Raw genomic sequence first — 18,484 nt, 5'->3', positions numbered from 1 at the left:
TTTCACCCTATTCTAGAGTCAGTTAGAGCCAGAGACCTTGGCAAGGAGTTCAACTGGCATGGGACCTTCCTCAGTTGGCCCCTCATCCTCCACTGACACTTGTCCACCTAGTCTACAAACTTGGGACTCCCATGTAGCTTCTGCACATCCTCTGGGGAAGAATTTCTTGTGATTTATTATCTTCTTTCCTCTGTGGTCTGAGTGCTTCAAAACACTGTGGAGACCTGGTCCCACGGGCCACCTCTAGGGTGTTAGAGGCACATACATAGGTATGAGTCATTTTATAGACAATGACATCTCCTGTTTTCTCCCTCTCCAGTTCAGCTGATAGTGCTTTGCCTTGTTCCTTTTGTTCAGAGAAGCTGTGATCCCTGAATTTGGGGTTTGTGTCCCACAATGAGATCTGGGTTCTGAGAAAGTTGGGATTTTGTGTTCTGCTCAGAGAAGAGACAAAGAAGTAGCAGGGGGCAGGTGAGTGGCTGTTCCAGAGACCCCTGAGCACCCAGATTTGGGCTATTTAGCTTTTGGTTTACACCATTGCTGGAGACTAACAGGCATATATATCCAAAGAGCATAGCAGAGGCTAGTGTATGGAAAGAATGTCGTCAACCAAAGATGTACTAAAGCTAGAGGAAGGATTCCTGACTGTGTCACCCAATCCTTTCTTTACAGTTTTCCCAATTAATTAAATTTTTTTTTCAGAATCTCTTTTACAGAGTCACTGGGATCTTAAATATCAATTCACTTTTCAATTGAGGAAACTGAGGCACACAGAACCTGACTGATTTGCCTAAGTCCACATAAAGTAAGGGTGCCAAGGGACATTTGGGGGTTTTAGTTCCTTATCACCTCTGCCTCCTCCAGCAACCTCAAATAAATCTATAAACAAAATCAGTTTGCTTGTTATTCAAGTGCAGCTTCAAGGCCATTCCCAGGGCCCCACTGACATCGTTATTCCCCTAGGCTTTCCTGTTGTTGAAATTCTGCAGTAATCACATAGACATAGCAATGGAGGCAAGATAATAAGGTCTTCCTAGAGTGTGGCTTTAACTTTTCAGAAAGCCTGCTATCCACTCTGTCATGGATTCACATAGTATCCTGGGGACATTGTTCAGCAGGTATTATTCCTATCTGGAGATTAGGAGCCAGAAGCTCAGAAAGTCTGTTTCCCACCCTGGTTCTTTTCTGCTGTAGTGAACTCTTCAGCATGCATGTAGGACTGGCGAGACCTCCATTTCCTTTTTATGTTACCATTTCCCATTTGTTCCCTTCATGAAAAGACCATTTGAGAGAACCTTCAAGACGCAGGTCAGGCCTGCTCAGTATGGAAGCTGCTGGACTAATGAGAAAAGCACTCAGTTAATTTGGTTTTAGCAATGCCAGCACTTCAGGGAGGTGGTGTGGTGGAAAGATGGTGGTCAGATTGGGCTATATTCTTGTCTGGACTCTGCCATTTACCAGCTGGCTGAAGAAAGGCTGGTGAGAGGCCAACATGCCAGGTCCCTTTCTCCCCCTTTAATGGCTCCTGGAAACTGAAGAAATGTAGGGCTTGGTGGAGCAGAATTTGAAAACAGCTGATATAATACAGTTTTCCAGGAAATTTAAAATGAAATTCAGTAGCTAAGAAAAAGAAGTTATATGTAAAAATCAATTCAACTTTCTTTTTCACTCCCAAGGCCAGTGAGAGTGGGCTATTCCAGGACAGAAGTGTCATTCTCTCGGGCACCTCCTGTCTTGGAGCTGATTGGCAGAATGAACCCATGGACTTCAGCACCCAAATTAGATAGCTCTTCCATAAGTATTGATGGCTTTCCTTTCCTTCCAGTTTCCTTGAAACAGGTAGCTGGAAGTGGAACGGAAACAACACTCTGGGCCAGCATGATGCTTGGAGCAAATGTTTATTCTTTTATGATGGCATCGACATATTTATCCCATACACACCACATTCCAGTGATTCTTTTTGCCACTGGCAACACAGTGATGCATAAACAGAGATATTGTCTTCAAGGAGCTTGGGGTGAGGTGTGTGTGTGTGTGTGTGTGTGATATTAGACAGTAACCAATAAATATCTGATTGATGACAATGAGGCTGACAAAAATACCAAGCCGAGGAAGGGGGTCAGAGAGTGATGGGAGTTGAGTTTTCAGATGGTGTCAGAAAGGACCTCTGTTGAGGTGGCCTCATGCAAAGAATTGGAGGGAGTGCAGGAGAAAGCCACACAGAAAGGAAGAGGGGACAATAAGAAAAAGGCCCTGAATTTTCACTTAATGCTGTTCCCTTTAATATTTAGGCCAGCCCTGCAAATGTATGGACTGTGCCCTCCATTGGAAGATGACAATACTGAGGCTTAGCGTGGTTAAGTGACTTTCCTAAAATACAGCTAGTACCTGATGGAGCCAGGGTCAAACTTAGCTCCTGCAATTCTAGAGATGGTGCTGTGACCTCAGGGGGCTGTCTGAGCACATGAAAGCCAGCTATGCTGTTGCTGTCACATTGCAGTGAGCAGGGAGGTTGCATACGGTGAGTGAGAGCAAAGAGGAAGCTGAGGGCGGACCCGGGCTTCAGCTCCTGGGCATCTTGTGACCCTTCCCACTGGTCTCATGGCACCCATCCTCCATCGCCTGCTCACCCTGATTTGGTGGTTATTTTCTGACATCATTGCCTGGATATCAGTAAGTTCATTTTCCAATTCCCAGAGGCCAGGTGGAGAGGACTGGAAGGGGGAGGAATCCAGCCTCTCACCAGGCTCATCACGTGTCTGCACAAACACCTGGCTGCGGGAGCCAAGTTTTAATTTCCCTGCGTGGCCCCAAACTGCTTTCCCATATTTGTTAGGGAAAATCGTAGCCCAGAGAGCATCATTTTGAGGGCGCCAATTAGGCCAAGTTCTTGTGCAGCCTCTCTCCTTATTCAGTGATTGTCCCCTATGGCCAGCTCCTCTTAACCACTGATTTTCTTTGTGTTGCTTGGTTGATAAGTTCTCAGCCCTGGGGAGGAAGCTGATGTGGTTAATAGGCCTGAGAGCCTCACTGGGCCCCTGCAGGTCACTGGAATCTGTGGCAGATTCTGCCAAGGGGGCACCGAAACAGAAAAATTAACCTCACAGGTGGGGCCGGCAGCCAGGGTTGCAGGTGTGTCATTCGGTGAGATGAAATGACAGGGAGGTGGCATTGTGTGGGGGAAGCTGAGGGTTTTGTGTCAGATTTGATAGTGTTTGAATCCCATTCTGCTACATCTTAGTTCTTTGACTGGATGCAAATTGCTTTCTTTCTCTGAGTCTCGGTTTTTCCAATTGCATGAAACCCAGGAATGAAGGCTAGTGTGTAGGATCATAGCATTGTGGTGAGGACTAAATGAGATAATCTAAACCCAGCACAATCTGGCCCATGGGAGGGGCTCAATGAAGACTCATCTGTCCACCACACGTGATCTGAGTGCTCTGAGGTGAGGCTCAGTTCTCTCTTGCCCAGAAAGCTCTCCTCATTTCACTCACCTCTGTTAGCCTAAAGGATTCCATCAGAGATTCATTCCTTTGGGTTAGGTGTTGCCTTCCATCTAGGCTGTTTTCTTTGCATTTAGGTTGGGAGGTGGTGGAACTGGGATTTGAAGGCACCAGGTAATCTAATGCCTGAACTGGTCTTAACCACTCTGTCTTCCTCCCTCCCATGGATCTTACAGTCTCTTATCACGGATTTATCTTCCACACCTCTTTCCTGGCTTACTGGGAATGCCTCACTCTCCTCCTGCTGAACTCAGTTTTGTAAGTCAGAGACTACCTTCTCCCTCACCCCACACACTGTGATTTGATTGGGAAATTAGTTCTTTTAAAAAAAAATATTTATTGGAGTAACATTGTTTAATAACATTATATAAAGTCAACTTTATGACATCTGTATAATCCATTGTATGCTCATCACCCAAGCCTAGTTTACTTTCGCCACCATATATTTGACCTCCTTTACCCCTTTTGTCCTTCACCATGCCCTTCCCCGTCTGGGAACCACAATTCTGTTGTCTGTATCTATGAATTTGTTCGTTGTCTTCTGGTTTTTCTTGATCTCACCTATCCTGTCTTCCTACTGGGCCAAATTAACTGTTCCCTTGCACTGTTCTCCCAGATACACAGTAACTAACTCATCAATCTCTTTTTGGCATGTGAATAGTTCTCTATCTCCCTTGAAAGACTATGGACTCTTCAAGGACAGGGCTCATAACTCATTCGGTTATGTGTAGGCCTCGTGCCTAGTACAAAGCCTGGTTCTCAGGGCTCCTCTGTGAATGCCTGAATGAGGAAGTGACAGGCAAGGAGGTCTGAGTAAAGCACATCAGTAAATTACAAATCACTCAATTCAAAATGCTGTTGGCTTCAGAACTTGCTAAGAATTAGATACCTGTGGGATTCTCCTTTTCTTTTCACGAATGAGAGTAAATTAATATATATTAGTAAGTGAAAGGCCATCCATTCAATTACTGTGGTCACTTAAACTTTTTGAATGGTTTTCTCAATATAACAATTTAATCCATTTGACAGCTTGACTTAATCTCCTGAGTCTCTCAAAAAATGGGATTGGGTATTGAGCAGCAGCAGAAGAGGTGATTCAGTGACCTCTGGGATCATTTAGATTAGATATTGGGGTTGGGGTGATGCAATGATGACACACCCGGCTTCCGGACAGGGTGCAATTGCTCACGTGCCCAACCTGTGCTGTCCTGCGGAACAAGAGTCAGCCAAGGGTTTGGAGACAGTTTGGCTGTTTGGTGGTGGCTGGGCGATAGGTGTGTTGATCAGGTTGGTAACTATAGCTTGACACAATGGAGCACTGTTCTTTTTTACTCATAATTCAAGGTGGGTCTAGGACAAGGATTGAGAAATTATAGCCTGTGGGCCAAATCCAGCTCCAGCCTGTTTTTGTGTTACCTGTGAGCTAAGTTTTATTTATTTAGTTTTGGAGAATGGGAAGGGAGGGAAAAAGAGAGGGAGAGAAACATCAATGTGAGAAACATCGATTGGTTGCCTCTTGTACTTTCCCCAATTGGCACTGAACCCGCAATCTAGGCATGTGACCGACCTGGAATCGAACCTGTCACCATTCGCTTTGTGGTGTGATGCCCAGTCCACTGAGCCACACCGGTTAGGGATTTTACATTTTTAAGGGATTGCAAAACCCCACAAACCCCCCAAAAAGAATGTGTGGCAGAGATTGAATGTGACCCACGAGGCCTAAAATATTTACTAACTGGCAGAACAAGTTGGATGGTTGTACTCTAGAAGGCCACGGTGTTTTCCTCAGGGATCCAGGTTCCCTCAGTCTTGTGGGTCCCCCATGCACTGGCATCTCTAAGTCGTTTGGAATTTGGCCTCTGAATGGGGAAAAGAGAAAGTGGGAAGGCACACCTACCTCCTAAAACCCCCAGTCAGCCCACAAATGAAATGTGAAACACCTCCTTGTCTGGATGCAAGGGGGTTAGGGGCTGTAGCCCCTGGCCGGGCCGTTTTCTCTCAAGGACTGCACACTGAAGAAAGGAAGTGTGAATCTTTAGTCTGTGTGTGTGTGTGTGTGTGTGTGTGTTAAATATTTTGCTTCTTTACCCCTCCTTCATCTGTTGAGAAATAAAAGCAGTTTTTTTCTTAAATAGAATTTATTGGGGTAACATTGGTTTGCAAAACCATACGGGTTTCAAGTGTACAACTCAACAAAACGTCATCTGCCCACGGTAGTGTGCACACATCGCCCAAAGCAAAGTCTCTTTCTGGCCCCATTCCACCCCCTCCTTTGCCCCCCTCCACCTAGCTCCCACCTCCCTTCCCCTCAAAAGCAGTTTTTTTCAGTATAACTTATCTGGACTGAAACAAATGCCCTCAGGTTCTGGTACCCTCTCCTTAAGTCACAGATCAGAGAACTGAAATGATTATAAGGCCATACCTGTTCTGTACCAGGTACAATGGTGGATGCTGGGGCATCAGCTCTGTACCAGGCCCTGTCCCTGAGGGCCAGGTGCTCTGTACCAGCATGCCTCTCAGCATCACCAGGTGTCTTGGTACAGAGCAGGCACCTGTCATTTGTTGGTCTGAACTGTGTACAAATTTGGAGGAATTTGAGGGAAGGAAAAGTCTTCCTAGTGAAGACAGGACTATCAAACTTGAGTCACAGCTGAAAGGACAAGTAAGATTTAGGAATACCAGCAACAATTCATGGGTGAGGCAGCCCAGCTAGTAAACTGCAGAGCCAGGGTTTGATGCCAGGTCTGTTTGACTCTGAATCTCATGCTTTTAATGACTATGAAGAAGAATGAACATTTCAGATAACTTTACTATGAGAACTTTATTGTGTCTATAACTCAGCATCAAGTCAGGCTTCTACAACAGTGAGAGTCTCTAAAAGGAAGGGCATCTTGGAAGAGTGAGCATTCTTCCCCAGCTGCTATGTTGTAAAACCAAATTACTAAGGGGAGAAATGTGCAGGAATTGTGCCCTGAAACTACCTGGAACCAACAGAACCATGAAGCATCTGGGGCTGCGATGCAATTATTTGGCTAGGAAGCCAGTGTTTATAGACTGCTCACTGGGGGGGTGCTGGGGCCTGCAACTTGGCACGGTGGAGACACGTACGGGAATCTGAAGTCGTTGACCCTTTCCATTTCTGATTTTGTATCTCTGCATGCTTTTATTGCCAGGAAATCATGGAATATTGAAGCCAGAGGGAACCTGCTTAATAATTTTTGTGGGGGAAAGAGCAAGTGTTTTAGATTCTGATAAACTTGGATTCAAATTTCAGCTTAGGCATTTTGGACTGTAGACAAAACATTCTTTCCTCCATAGGGTCAGAGATATTGAATAATTTGCCCAAGGTTATAGAATCGGTACATGTAATTGCTTTAGTTATCTAATACTGCTTAACAAGCCGCTCCAAAACTTAGTGGTTTACAGTAACAACAATCATTTATTTAGCTCACAAATCTGTAATTCAGGGAGGGCTCAGTGTTAGCTGGGCCAGCTCAACAGGGGGCAGGAAGACCTATTTCTCAGATGGCTCATTCACCTGGCTGGCATGTCGGTGCTATCAGTGGGCGCTCAGCCAGGGCTGAAGGCTGCAACCCTTAGCCACTCCATTGGGGCCTTTCTGCGGGCTCCCTGGACTTCCTCACACCATGGTGGCTGGGTTTCAAGAAGCAGGAAAAATGAACTGTTTCTTAAGGCCTGGGTCTGGAAGCCAGGACAGCATCACTGTCATCTTGTTTTATTGTCAAGCAGTCACAAAGCCCAGATTCCAGGGGAGTGGTCGTAGACCTCACTTTTTCATGGGAAAAGTGTCAAAAAATTTTAGGCTTTGTTTTAAATCTACCACAGTAATGGGGACATTATGTTCTCTCATTGAATCCTAAAATAAGATAGTTAACCTTTTTGGATCTCTTTTTGTATTATCTATTTTTAAAAATATGAGATTATTCAGTGATTCCCCCATGGTCACATATTTTAAGTGGATGTTGGAGCTTGCATTCAAACTCAGTCCTGTGGATGCTATATCTTAATAGCTCGACGCACTGTCCATGCCTAGTGGTCATGACCATCAGCACTCCATGCTCTGCTTGCAAGAACCTCCCAAGCCTTCCTGCCTCCCACCTCGTCCCTTCTGAAGGGCAGAAAGCACAGCTCTGTTTTCTTGCTGAGAACACTTCAAGGCGCTCTATTGCCCTCAGACCGAAGCTTTGTCTCTTCTCTTAACTTGGTTACTATTCTTCATGTTGTCCCAGGCTACTCCTCAAGTACAATAATCATAATCTTCCCTTCACACTCTATCCCAGGAGAGTCACACGTCAATTTTCCCTAATATTCATTGACCCAAACATGATGGTAAATGCTTGAGAGGGACTACCCAGTTTAAATTTCCACACCTTTTTAGGTGGTTTTTTTTTGTGTGTGTGTTTAAAGCCACATGTGCTTGGTTAGCAAGCCAGCCTCCTAACTTGTGTGGTAAATTAGAACTGCTGGACGTTTCTCAAATATGCAAGTTGTCTCTGGCGTCTGAGACTTTACACTTATGTCATCTCTACATCACTATCTTCATCTCAGTACTTATACTTATTTTTCAGGTTCCAGTTTAGACAGCCCTTTCTCCAGGAAGATTTCTCCGATTCCTCAAAACTGGTTGAGCTTCCTCTTTATTTCCTCCCACATTATCCTGTCTTATTGCTATCTAGAACTTTTCATTTTTGTACTGAGATTGTCTATTTTCTTGTGGTCCTAAAAGACTATAAATTATTTGAGGGTAGGAATAGTGTCTTAACTTCACTTTCCTCTTCTGAAGTGGAAGATACTTCAGTCCCGCATCCTCACAGCTTCTCCTTCAGTTGTCATTATCTACAAGACTATGAGACTCCTGAGCTCTCAATCCCACTATGCAGTCATACACCCCAAACTTGACCCATGTAACAGAGTTTGTCATGCTGGGTTTTGCTGGGGTGCATGAAGCACGCTTCCTCTTCTTTACACTCTTCCTCACCATGTACCTGATAACCTTGGTGGAGAACCTGGCCATCATCCTGGTGGTGAGTTTGGACCATCGGCTACGAAGACCCATGTACTTCTTCTTGAGGCACTTGTCCTGCCTTGAAATTGGGTATACCTCAGTCACAGTGCCCAAGATGCTGGCCGGTTTTCTTGGGGGAGATGGGGACAAGAATATCTCCTATGCTGGTTGCCTTTCCCAGCTCTTCATCTTCACCTTCCTTGGGGCAACTGAATGTTTCCTGCTGGCTGCCATGGCCTATGACCGCTATGTGGCCATTTGTATGCCTCTCCGATATGGAGCCTTAGTGTCCTGGGGCACCTGCATCCGCCTGGCTGGTGCTTGTTGGTTGGCAGGCTTCCTTACACCTATGTTGCCCATCTACCTCATGTCCCAGCTGACATTTTGTGGCTCCAATGTCATCGACCACTTCTTCTGTGATGCTTCACCTCTGCTAGCCTTGTCCTGCTCAGATGTCACCCTGAAGGAGACCACTGACTTTCTGGTCTCTCTGACTGTGCTCCTGACCTCCTCTGCAGTTATTGCTGTGTCCTATGGCAATATTGTCTGGACGCTGCTGCATATCCGGTCCGTGGCTGAGCGCCGGAAGGCCTTCTCCACGTGTGCAGCTCACCTGACTGTGGTGAGTCTCTTCTACGGCACTCTTTTCTTTATGTATGTCCGGACGAAAGTGGCCTCCTCCATCAACTTCAACAAGGTGGTGTCTGTCTTCTACTCCATTGTCACACCAATGCTCAACCCCCTCATCTACAGTCTTCGAAACAAGGACGTGAAGGAAGCTCTGAGCAGAGCACTTTCCTTCAAGTCTTGGAAAGGCCAGTGATGGGGCAGGTGAGGTCCAGATCGCTTTCCCTTTAGAAAGAGGGTGGTGAGGACTATGGTAAGGGGCAGTGGCCTGGGTAGTCAGGAGTTATGGACTGTGTATTAGTTAAAGTAAAATGCTCATCTGCTCTAACAGGATAGACCTAACTGTAATGCAACTTAAAGAATAAAGGAGGTTTTTCTGTTTCCTGCTGGAATCAAAGGTGAGTGCTCTCCGTTGGTGGGTGACTCTGCTCAACAGCATATAAGGACCCAAGCTTCTTCCATCTTGCGGGCCCATGGGCCAAATGCAGCTTAACCTTGTTTTTAATGACCTGTGACCTGAGAACGGTTTTTATACTTTAAAATGGTGGAAAGCCAATTAAAAGTAGAATAATATTTCTCGATACATAAACATTTTATAAAATTAAAATGTCAGTGTCCATAAATGGTTTTATTAGCACAGGGCCACTTCATAAGAATTGTCTCTGCACTTGTGCTACAATGACAGAGATGAGTTGCAAGACCATTTGCTGACCTTCAACCTAGGGCCTTCTTGTAATTTGCATGGTCAACACTGGATTCCAGTGGGTGGGTAGGATGGAGCATGGAGCTGACACACACTGTGTCTTAAGGTTTCTCCACCAGATGTAGCAATGATCATTCCCACTCACCTCTGTTGGTTAGAAGTTAGCCACAGGTCACATCCAGTTGCAAGGGTGGTAAATATCTTCCATAGCCAAGCTGTCAGATACCTATCCAGAAATGATTATTGTGGAAAAATTGAGGAACAGATTTTGGTAGACAACTAGTAGTTTCCACCACAAAGTCCCCAGAATCACAGCTGATTTTCCATGTGATCCATGCACTTATCTGCTTTGTAGCTACAATCTCTTGTTTGAAATATAGAACACTCCTTCCTCTATACCACATACTCTTGGAAAATTGATTTAAGAGGATCTCTATGGCAATGTCAGCTCCCTTGAAATAAGGTTTAAAAGAGACCATTACGATTCAAGTAGTTCCCTGTGTGTAGGTACTTTCCTTCCTGAAGACATTTACAATAATCATTTGTTTTAGGAAACTGGTACAGGAGAGAGGAAAGTGCTGAGCTTGGAACCGGGTGGGGGCAGAACAGATTTTCTGTGATGACGTTTCTAAACTGGCCCATAATGAGCAGATTTCACAATGGTGCCTGCAGCATCACAGTCTCAGCACCAGGCACCCCCAACCCAGCATCTTAGCAATAGCAATTTTAGCAGTTAACAGAGAGGGCATCAATCACAAGTTATGAAAACAATTTTATTTATTAGATATTATCTCACCAATGTGCTTTATATTCTTTTGGGTGATGACAAGATGACAAAACAGTGCAAAGATCAAATATAAGAATTCATCTGAATGAAGTAAAAGAAGGAGGTACTTTGAGGCAATTGACCTGAGTAGATTTGAACACAGAATAAATTTGACTTTTAGGTTTCTGACTGATGGAAAGAAAGTAAAACATACTGGATGCATTAGTCAGAGTTCTCCAGAGAAACAGAACAAATAGGGTCCCTTTCTCTCTCTCTCTCTTCAGATAGATGTGTATGTATATACATAGATATACCCTCATATGCATATATATGTATATATAGAGATATATACATATACATATGTATAATAGGAGATTTATAATAGGACTTGGTTCATACAGTAATGGAGACTGAGAAGTCCCATGATTTGCCATCTGCAACCTGGAGAACCAAGAAAACCAGGGGTATAATTCAGTCTGAAACTGAAGCACTAGTGTCTGAGGGAAGGAGAAGATGGCTGTCCCAGATCTAGTAAAGGACAAATTCACCCCTTTTCAGCTTTTTGGTTCAGCTCAGGCCCTCAGTGGATTGGATAATGCCCCTCTGTGTGGATGAGTACCATATTCTTGACTCACTCAAATGTTAATCCCTTGAGAAATCCCTCACAGACATACCCAGGAATAACATTTTACCAACTGTCTGGGTGTCCCTGAGCTCAGTCAAGTTGACATAAAATTTACCGTCACACTGGGTTACATCATTCTCGTATAAGGTAGCAGAAAGAATTCAAATTCAAACACAGGAAGTGTTTTTTCTGGATTTTGGGAACTACGCTAAGTACCGTTCTGTGGAAGTACCAGTAAAGTTTCCAATTATGAGCTTCTTGAAGAAGAAACTTATACTTTGAGAGAAATTACATAAAATGGTAAACACTCTGAGGCATACTCTTAGAAAGGATTCTATACATGTGAAAGTGGCTGTTGCTTTAATAAAATCTGACATAAGGAACTAAACTGAAAAAGAAAGGTCTTTGTGTGATTATTTACATTATAAAATTACCAATCCCTTAAAAAACAGACATAACTACTAGAACCTTAGATACAGGTAATGTGTAGGTATTGGCAGCTAAAGTTTTTAAAAATTATATTTCACCTTCAACATCCCTTTGTATTGGTCTCAGGTGTGCAGCATTGTGGCCAGATAATCATATGCTTCACCAAGTGTCCGCCCTGATATTCCCAGCACTCACCTGGCACCATTCATAGTCACTGCAACATTATCAACTATATTACCTATGGACCGCTAAAGTTTCAAAAGCAACTGCTAGTGAAGATAAATTATGAAATCACATTAGGGAAAAATGTATATTTTTGTAGGTAGGGAATTTCTGAGGGTATGATTCCTTCTTTGGGGAAATATTTATTCATACATTGAAACAGAGTCATGGGAAGTGCTGGCTTAACGGACATGCTACTTCATTGGTACCCAGAGAATGTGACAAAGAGTGATTCCCGAGAGAAACAAGACTTATTAAGACAGAATTCTGAAAGGAGTGCTGCTTATCTTGCTTTACCCATTCTGGGTATCAGGATATTGACTTCATTGTTAGGAACTGGCAGAAGGTCCTTTGACTTGGGACTTGGCAAGAATGCCTGGAGGTACGCTCTGAAATCAGAACTCTACAGTTTGCTGTGCACCATTATGTAACATCATCAAAGGCTTTGATGGAGGTCTTTATCACTGTGGCCCATCTGGACCGCCCTCTGTGGTGCCATATTCTTTTTATCTCTTGCACCTGCACTTGGCTTCCCATTTCTTTTTGTCAGGGTTCGTAGTTTTTGGTTAGTCACTTGCCTTTCAATTTTTACATGCCAACTGCTTAGCAGTTGATTTCTAAGGCACATTTGTAGAAATGCTGGCTTTGATTATGGATGCTACAGCTCTCTTTTTCTCTAAAATGAGTCTTTTTTAAAAAAAATCTATATCCCCCCAAAAAAATCTATATCCTTGTTTTTTGGCTTCCTTGTCATTGGTCTCAATAACATTATTGACCAGCCATGGCAAGGTAAGAGCATTTCAGTTTGTCAGCTTGATGGTTTTATTTTTTATTATGTTTCATTTTTAAAATTAATTTACTGTTGACACTATTACAGATGTTCCCATCTGGCCCCCCACCCCTTTGCCTACCACCATCCATCCCCCATCCCCTTCCCTCTGGCCATCACCAGACTATTGTCTGTGTCTATGAGTTATGCATATATGTTCTTTGTCTAATCCCTTCACCTTCTTTCATCCAGCCTCCCTCTCCCCTCTGACAGCTGTCAGTCTGTTTCATACTGTATGATTTCACTTACATGTGCAATCTAATGAACAAAATAAAATGATGAACAAAATAGGAACAGAAGCATGGACACATGGTAGGAATATTTTAAACTCCCTTTGGCAGGAACTTAAGATGGATCTCAATACTTAAAATGTGGATGCCTTGAGGCCTCGAGACAGTTTGTATAACACCGTTCAGCTCTGTCCCTTCCCAGAGAGTAGTCCAGGAACACTATCACTCACTGATTGATGCTCAGTATTTGTGGGCGTCACCAACATCCTCACACATGTTAGACTACATGTTAGTCTGTCTGAAGTTCCCTTCCCAGGACCTAGCTTGGAGCTGTTTTCATAAAAGTTTTAGTGACCCAGAAATAAATCAAGAGATGCAAGTTTACCACTATGTATAATTTTATTGAATTATTTTAAAATACTTGTTTAACTCTTATGTTCCAGGTACTATTCTCAAAGCTTTATAATGCTTTATAAATATTAATTCATTTATTCCTCATTGATAACTCCACAAAATTGGTGCTATTATTCTCTTACATGTGAGAAAACTAAGGCACAGACAAATTAAGTAGCTTTTCCAAAGTCACATAGCTAAGTAAAAGAGCTAGGGCTTGAAACTTATTCCTGTGACTCTTAAAATCTGCACAGTGATGTCCTGGGTACAGTGGTCCCCGTTCTTGGCATCAGCTTCTTTATCTATAGAAGGATGGTTTTAAATACCTACCTTCTGAGTGTTTAATATGTGCTGAGCACATTTACACATTTTCTCATTTCATCATTACAATAACCTGGCATTAGAAGGCTTTGTCTCATTTTACATTGGGGGAAATTGAGGTTAAACAACATGCCCAAGTTCATACTACAATGTGGAAGAGCCTGGAGGATTTCTACCAGCTCTGTTTGACTCCCTCAACCACTCTACCTCATTGCTCCCTCTTGGAGATCTTTCCCAGTGCTAACTTTGTGTAAGTTAATTTATTCAATCATCAAACAACTATTTGGTCTTAGACTCTGAACCAGGCAATGGCTGGCTGCTGAGGGACCCCAGAATAAATTAGACCAGAAGCTTCCATCAAGGCCAATATTATTTGCAAACATGTCTCATCTCCCTCTGAAAGAATGAAATACAAAATAGATGCAGCTAAGTGGCTAGGAAGGGTCCAGACCAGTGAGATGGGCTCAGAAGAAGGAGTGTTTTCCTTGTGGCAGCTTAAGGAAAGCATCCCTGGGAAGGTGGCACTCGCTGTGGTCCACTTCGGATACTCTCACATGAGGCGATGCCTGTCAAACATTTGTTCTTTTGTGTTCTTTTCAGAACAGAGAAGAATGATGTGGCATTTGGGAAAGAAGAGGCAGGGCATGAGGCCTACTGCTGAGGCCAAGATGGCAAAGACCTCCATGGCCACTGTGTCTTTGCCTCGGGCACTCATGTGGGAAGGGATGAAGGACACCTAGACCCAGAAGCAGATCAACATGCTGAGAGTGATATGCTTTGCGTCACTGAAGGTGTCAGGCAGCCGGCAGACAGGGAAGGCCACCAGCAAGCGGACCAGGCTGAGCAAACCCAGGTAACCCAGCATAGCATAGAACAGTTCCAAGGAGCCCTCATCACACTTTACAGTTGCTATGGACCCAGGCTCTGTAGTGTTCACAGGTCATGGGGGCTATCCGGTCACCCAGACCTACACAAGGTTGCTTGGATCAGGGAACAGATGATGGAGATGGTGCTAGGGAGAACTGGCCCCACATACTTCCTAACCTGGGCATGTGGTGTGGTGTGGTGGCATGGAAGGCTGCCACCACCATGATGGTCTTGGCCAACACAGTAGGCATGCAGGTTGTGAAAATGACCCCCAAAGCTGCTTGGTGCACAGTGCAGGTGAGAGGCCCAGGGTGGGCACTGATTATGAAGGGGCAGAGGAAACAGAGGGCCAAGGAGCACTGCAGAAGGTAGCTGAGCTGGCAGTTATTGGCTCGGATGATGGGGGTGTGGTGGTGCTGACTGAAGATGCCTACGATGGCTAGGGCGAGGAGGAAGAGAGGGCTGTGCACATGGCCAACACCGTGCCGAGGGGCTCGTGGTAAGACGGGAAGTGAAGGGCTTTGGAGATGCTCTGACTCTTCTCCATATTGGGCCACTGATCCTCAGGGCATGTCTCACAAGCAGAACTATGTGAAGGGAGAAAAGAAACTGGGTCAGAGAACAGAGTAAGGAAGCTTCTGGAAACTTTCCCATGGTCAAGTAGTTATGACTTGTGATGGCTTTTCGAGCAAGTTCAGTGTATTTCAGTCCTGTTATTATGGGCCTTCCAGACTGCCTGATGTCCCCAGAATCAGGGCCAAAGTCACAGATGGCAGACATCCTGACAGCAGCTGCTTATATCATGCACCAGACTGTAGTGAAATAACACTCACCCAGCAACCTATGCAAACTCTAACTCCTATCTAGGCTTCACCCCATTGAATTGGACAGCTATTGTGGTAATGTCATAATGTGTAGTCACAGCTAATTTATTTATGTATTTATTCATTCATCAGCTTATTTAATTTAAGTGATGTTTACGGGGTGCTTACTAGGTACACAGACTCTCTTTTGTTATAGAGCCAACCTTTTCTAAATCAGTGCTTTTGACAGAACTTATCAGAACTTTGCTTTTTATAGTGATTTTAAAGATTTTATTTATTTTTAGAGAGCGAGGAAGAGAGAGAGAAAGAGAAGGAGAGAAACATCGATGTGAGAGAGAAACATTGATCAGTTGTCTCTTGTACACTCTCCGACTGGGGACCTAACCCAGAACCCAGGCATGAGTCCTGACCGGGAATTGAACCTGTGACCTTTAGCTTTGTGGGATGATGCCTGGCCATCTGAGCCACAGCAGTCAGGGCTCTACAGTGATTTTAAGGATAAGCTTTGTGAGTGGAGTTCTGGATCAGTTATATATTTTCATTTAATCTCTTTCCTCAGTTTGGTTTTAGCTCCATGTTCCTAGATACTGTGATTCCATGTCTTACTAGTCTCCAAGTCCAAGGATTTCTTATTTATTCTCTTCCTCCATTTAGTATCTGATGGCTCCTCCTCAGCTTCATTCAGCAGTGCCTTCTCTTGAAATGGGCAAAAAGTATCCTCAAAGTCCCCAGCTCTCCCCCACTGAGAGTTTTCATTTTGAAAAGAGGTCTTGTCCAAACCCAGGCTTCAACAATTACCTGGATTCTGAACCAGGTCTTTCTGATTCAATCTCTTTCCTGTCCTGTACAACCATCACCTATTAATCTCCCCCAAACACATGCTGAAATACATATTGGAACACACACTGCTTCTCTATGTAAGTAATTCAATGGCTCCACATTCCCTACAGAATAGAGTCCATGCTCCTGAGTCTGGCAAGTGAGGGCCTCTGCGATTGGCCACCTACTTCCTACATCTCTCATCACAGGCTACACTGAAGCCAGTCTCAGCTCCTTATTGCTTTCATGCCTTGAGCTTTTACTAACTTACTCCTTGGCCTGGACTAGTTTTATCATGCTTTATTGCCTTTGAAACCACGCTTGTTCAAGGCCTACACCATATGCTGTCTCCTCCAGTGAAGACTCCTCAAATACCCTTCAGTAGAATTAATTATTTCTCTGTTCTCCCATGGCTGAGTGCCTGAGCTTTTATTAAAGCAATTGATTTTACTTTGTAGCCTTGTTTCTCCATTGTACAAAGGTCATTCTCCTTTAAGAGATCATGAGTTCTGTGGTCCACGGGATGTGCCTTATTTGTTGTTTCCACTCTTGTACCCAGCACAGTGGCTGGGTATAGTAGGTGTCATTGATATATGTTGAATGAATGACATCTTAGTAAAATATAGGTTCCGTCATTTGAGGATTTTTTCACCAATATTTATGAAATGCCTCCCATGTTTCAGACGATAAACTAGGCACAGGATTTGAACAAACTCATAGTTGATAAAAGACTGCATTAGCCTTAAGTAGCTTTCATGCAGCACGCGGGAAGCGCATGTTGACATCATCTTTTTGATTTCCTCTTCCCTGGATTTTTCCTTCCCCTTAAAGGAATCTTCCTTTCATGTGGATATCAGCTGAGCCCTCATCTGAAACCTACCCTGGCTGCTTCCTGGCCACCCTGTGATCAAGGGCCACCTCTCTCTTCACCTGGCGACCTGGTAATTTCTCTACTGGGGCAGGGAAGGCATTTATAACAACAGTTTGGCTTCTCAGGTAGGGTTGACTTACTGGTTCCCACAGGACATTTTTCACTGCAGATCAAAGAAGGGACCTGCACATGGGAGGAGAGAGAGCTGTGAAGACTGCAGGGGAGCCTGAGTGAGGTCTGTTCAATCAGGTCTTAGGGGAATTAGCAGCATCATTCTCACTTCCCAGCACTCTCCTTCCTCCTTCCTTTCTCTACAAACCTTTTCTATTTTAAAGTAAAACCCTCTTTATCTTTTTCCTTTCCTTCCTTCTTTCCTCTTTTGTTCCTCTCCCTCTCTTGCTCACATAGTTATCAATGTGTTCCATGTATCAGGTATTATGCAGGGCTTTTGAGAAACAGAAATAGCATAAATAAGCTCTTAGGATTTCACTATCTGGGGGTGTGGTGGTGGCAAAAAATCTTGAGAAGAAGAAAGATATGAGCACCATTGCTCCTTAGACAAAGGGCTGGGCCCTGGTTATTGATTGGAATTCTGGTTCTGCCATTTATGGGCTGGGTGACCTGGGGCTTAACCTCTCTCAGCCTCAGATTTCTCTTCAATAAAATGAGGTAGTAATAATATCTAGCTGGAAGATTGTCTGAAGACTAAAGGAAACGATGAAAGTGAAGCCCATATCACAGTGCCTGGGACATTATGAGCCCACAGCAAGTGCTAGTGAGGTAGAATGATATTCTGAATAGTAGGGGGAGTTTGTCTTCCACTCTGGGCTCATCAAATCTCTTTGTTATTATTTCCTGGGACTCATTTTCCCAAACAGAACTGAGTCAGCAACAGTGAATCAGAAAAAATGACTGCAGAGGGCCACTAAGCCCCTTGCCTATGATTTTTCAACCCTTAGCCTACTGACATTAGGCACTGAATAATTGTTTGGAGGCTGTCCTGTGCATTATAGGAAGTTTAGCAGCAACCTTGGCCTCTATCCACATTGGTGTGCCAGTAGCACACCCCCCCCCCCCGCCCCCAGTCATGGCAACCAAAAATGTCTCCAGACATTGCCAATGTCCCTAGGAGGAAAAATCACTCTGAGTTGAGAATAGCTAAGAATTTAGATCGTGTTTTCGGAATGAATTTTCTTTTCTATTCTTTTTTCTTTTTTCTTTCTTTCTTTCTTTCTTTCTTTCTTTCTTTCTTTCTTTCTTTCTTTCTTTCTTTCTTTCTTTCTTCTTTCTTTCTTTCTTTCTTTTTGGTGATACACTGCATTTTTAAAAATGTCTGTTCTTATTTCTTTGTTACTCTTAGAAAATCTCATTTTTGACTGAACTCAGAGGTAGAAGCTCTCAGAGAGGACAGCCTATGTCTCTTGGCAAT

The 18,484-nt window shown here is 43.8% G+C and overlaps 1 protein-coding gene across 1 annotated transcript; it reads left to right on the top strand.

The window, feature by feature from the left end:
• The first annotated feature begins 314 nt into the window (after positions 1–314).
• On the top strand, positions 315–11,543 carry OR6Q1 (olfactory receptor family 6 subfamily Q member 1). The gene is made up of 2 exons (XM_045185670.2): positions 315–471; positions 8,093–11,543. The coding sequence occupies exon 2, from the start codon at positions 8,399–8,401 to the stop codon at positions 9,350–9,352; it is 954 nt and encodes a 317-aa protein (XP_045041605.2). The 5' UTR covers positions 315–471; positions 8,093–8,398; the 3' UTR covers positions 9,353–11,543.
• The last annotated feature ends 6,941 nt before the right edge of the window (positions 11,544–18,484 follow it).

Source organism: Desmodus rotundus, chromosome 5 (genome assembly GCF_022682495.2).
Source record: "Desmodus rotundus isolate HL8 chromosome 5, HLdesRot8A.1, whole genome shotgun sequence".
Lineage (NCBI taxonomy): Eukaryota > Metazoa > Chordata > Mammalia > Chiroptera > Phyllostomidae > Desmodus > Desmodus rotundus.
The sequence above is the reverse complement of the archived record's forward strand: the minus strand, read 5'-3'. Positions and strand labels throughout refer to the sequence as shown.

What these genes read in the sequence shown, in the direction of transcription:
- OR6Q1 (XM_045185670.2), top strand. Translation starts at nt 8,399, where the DNA reads ATGCAGTCATACACCCCAAACTTGACCCATGTAACAGAGTTTGTCATG.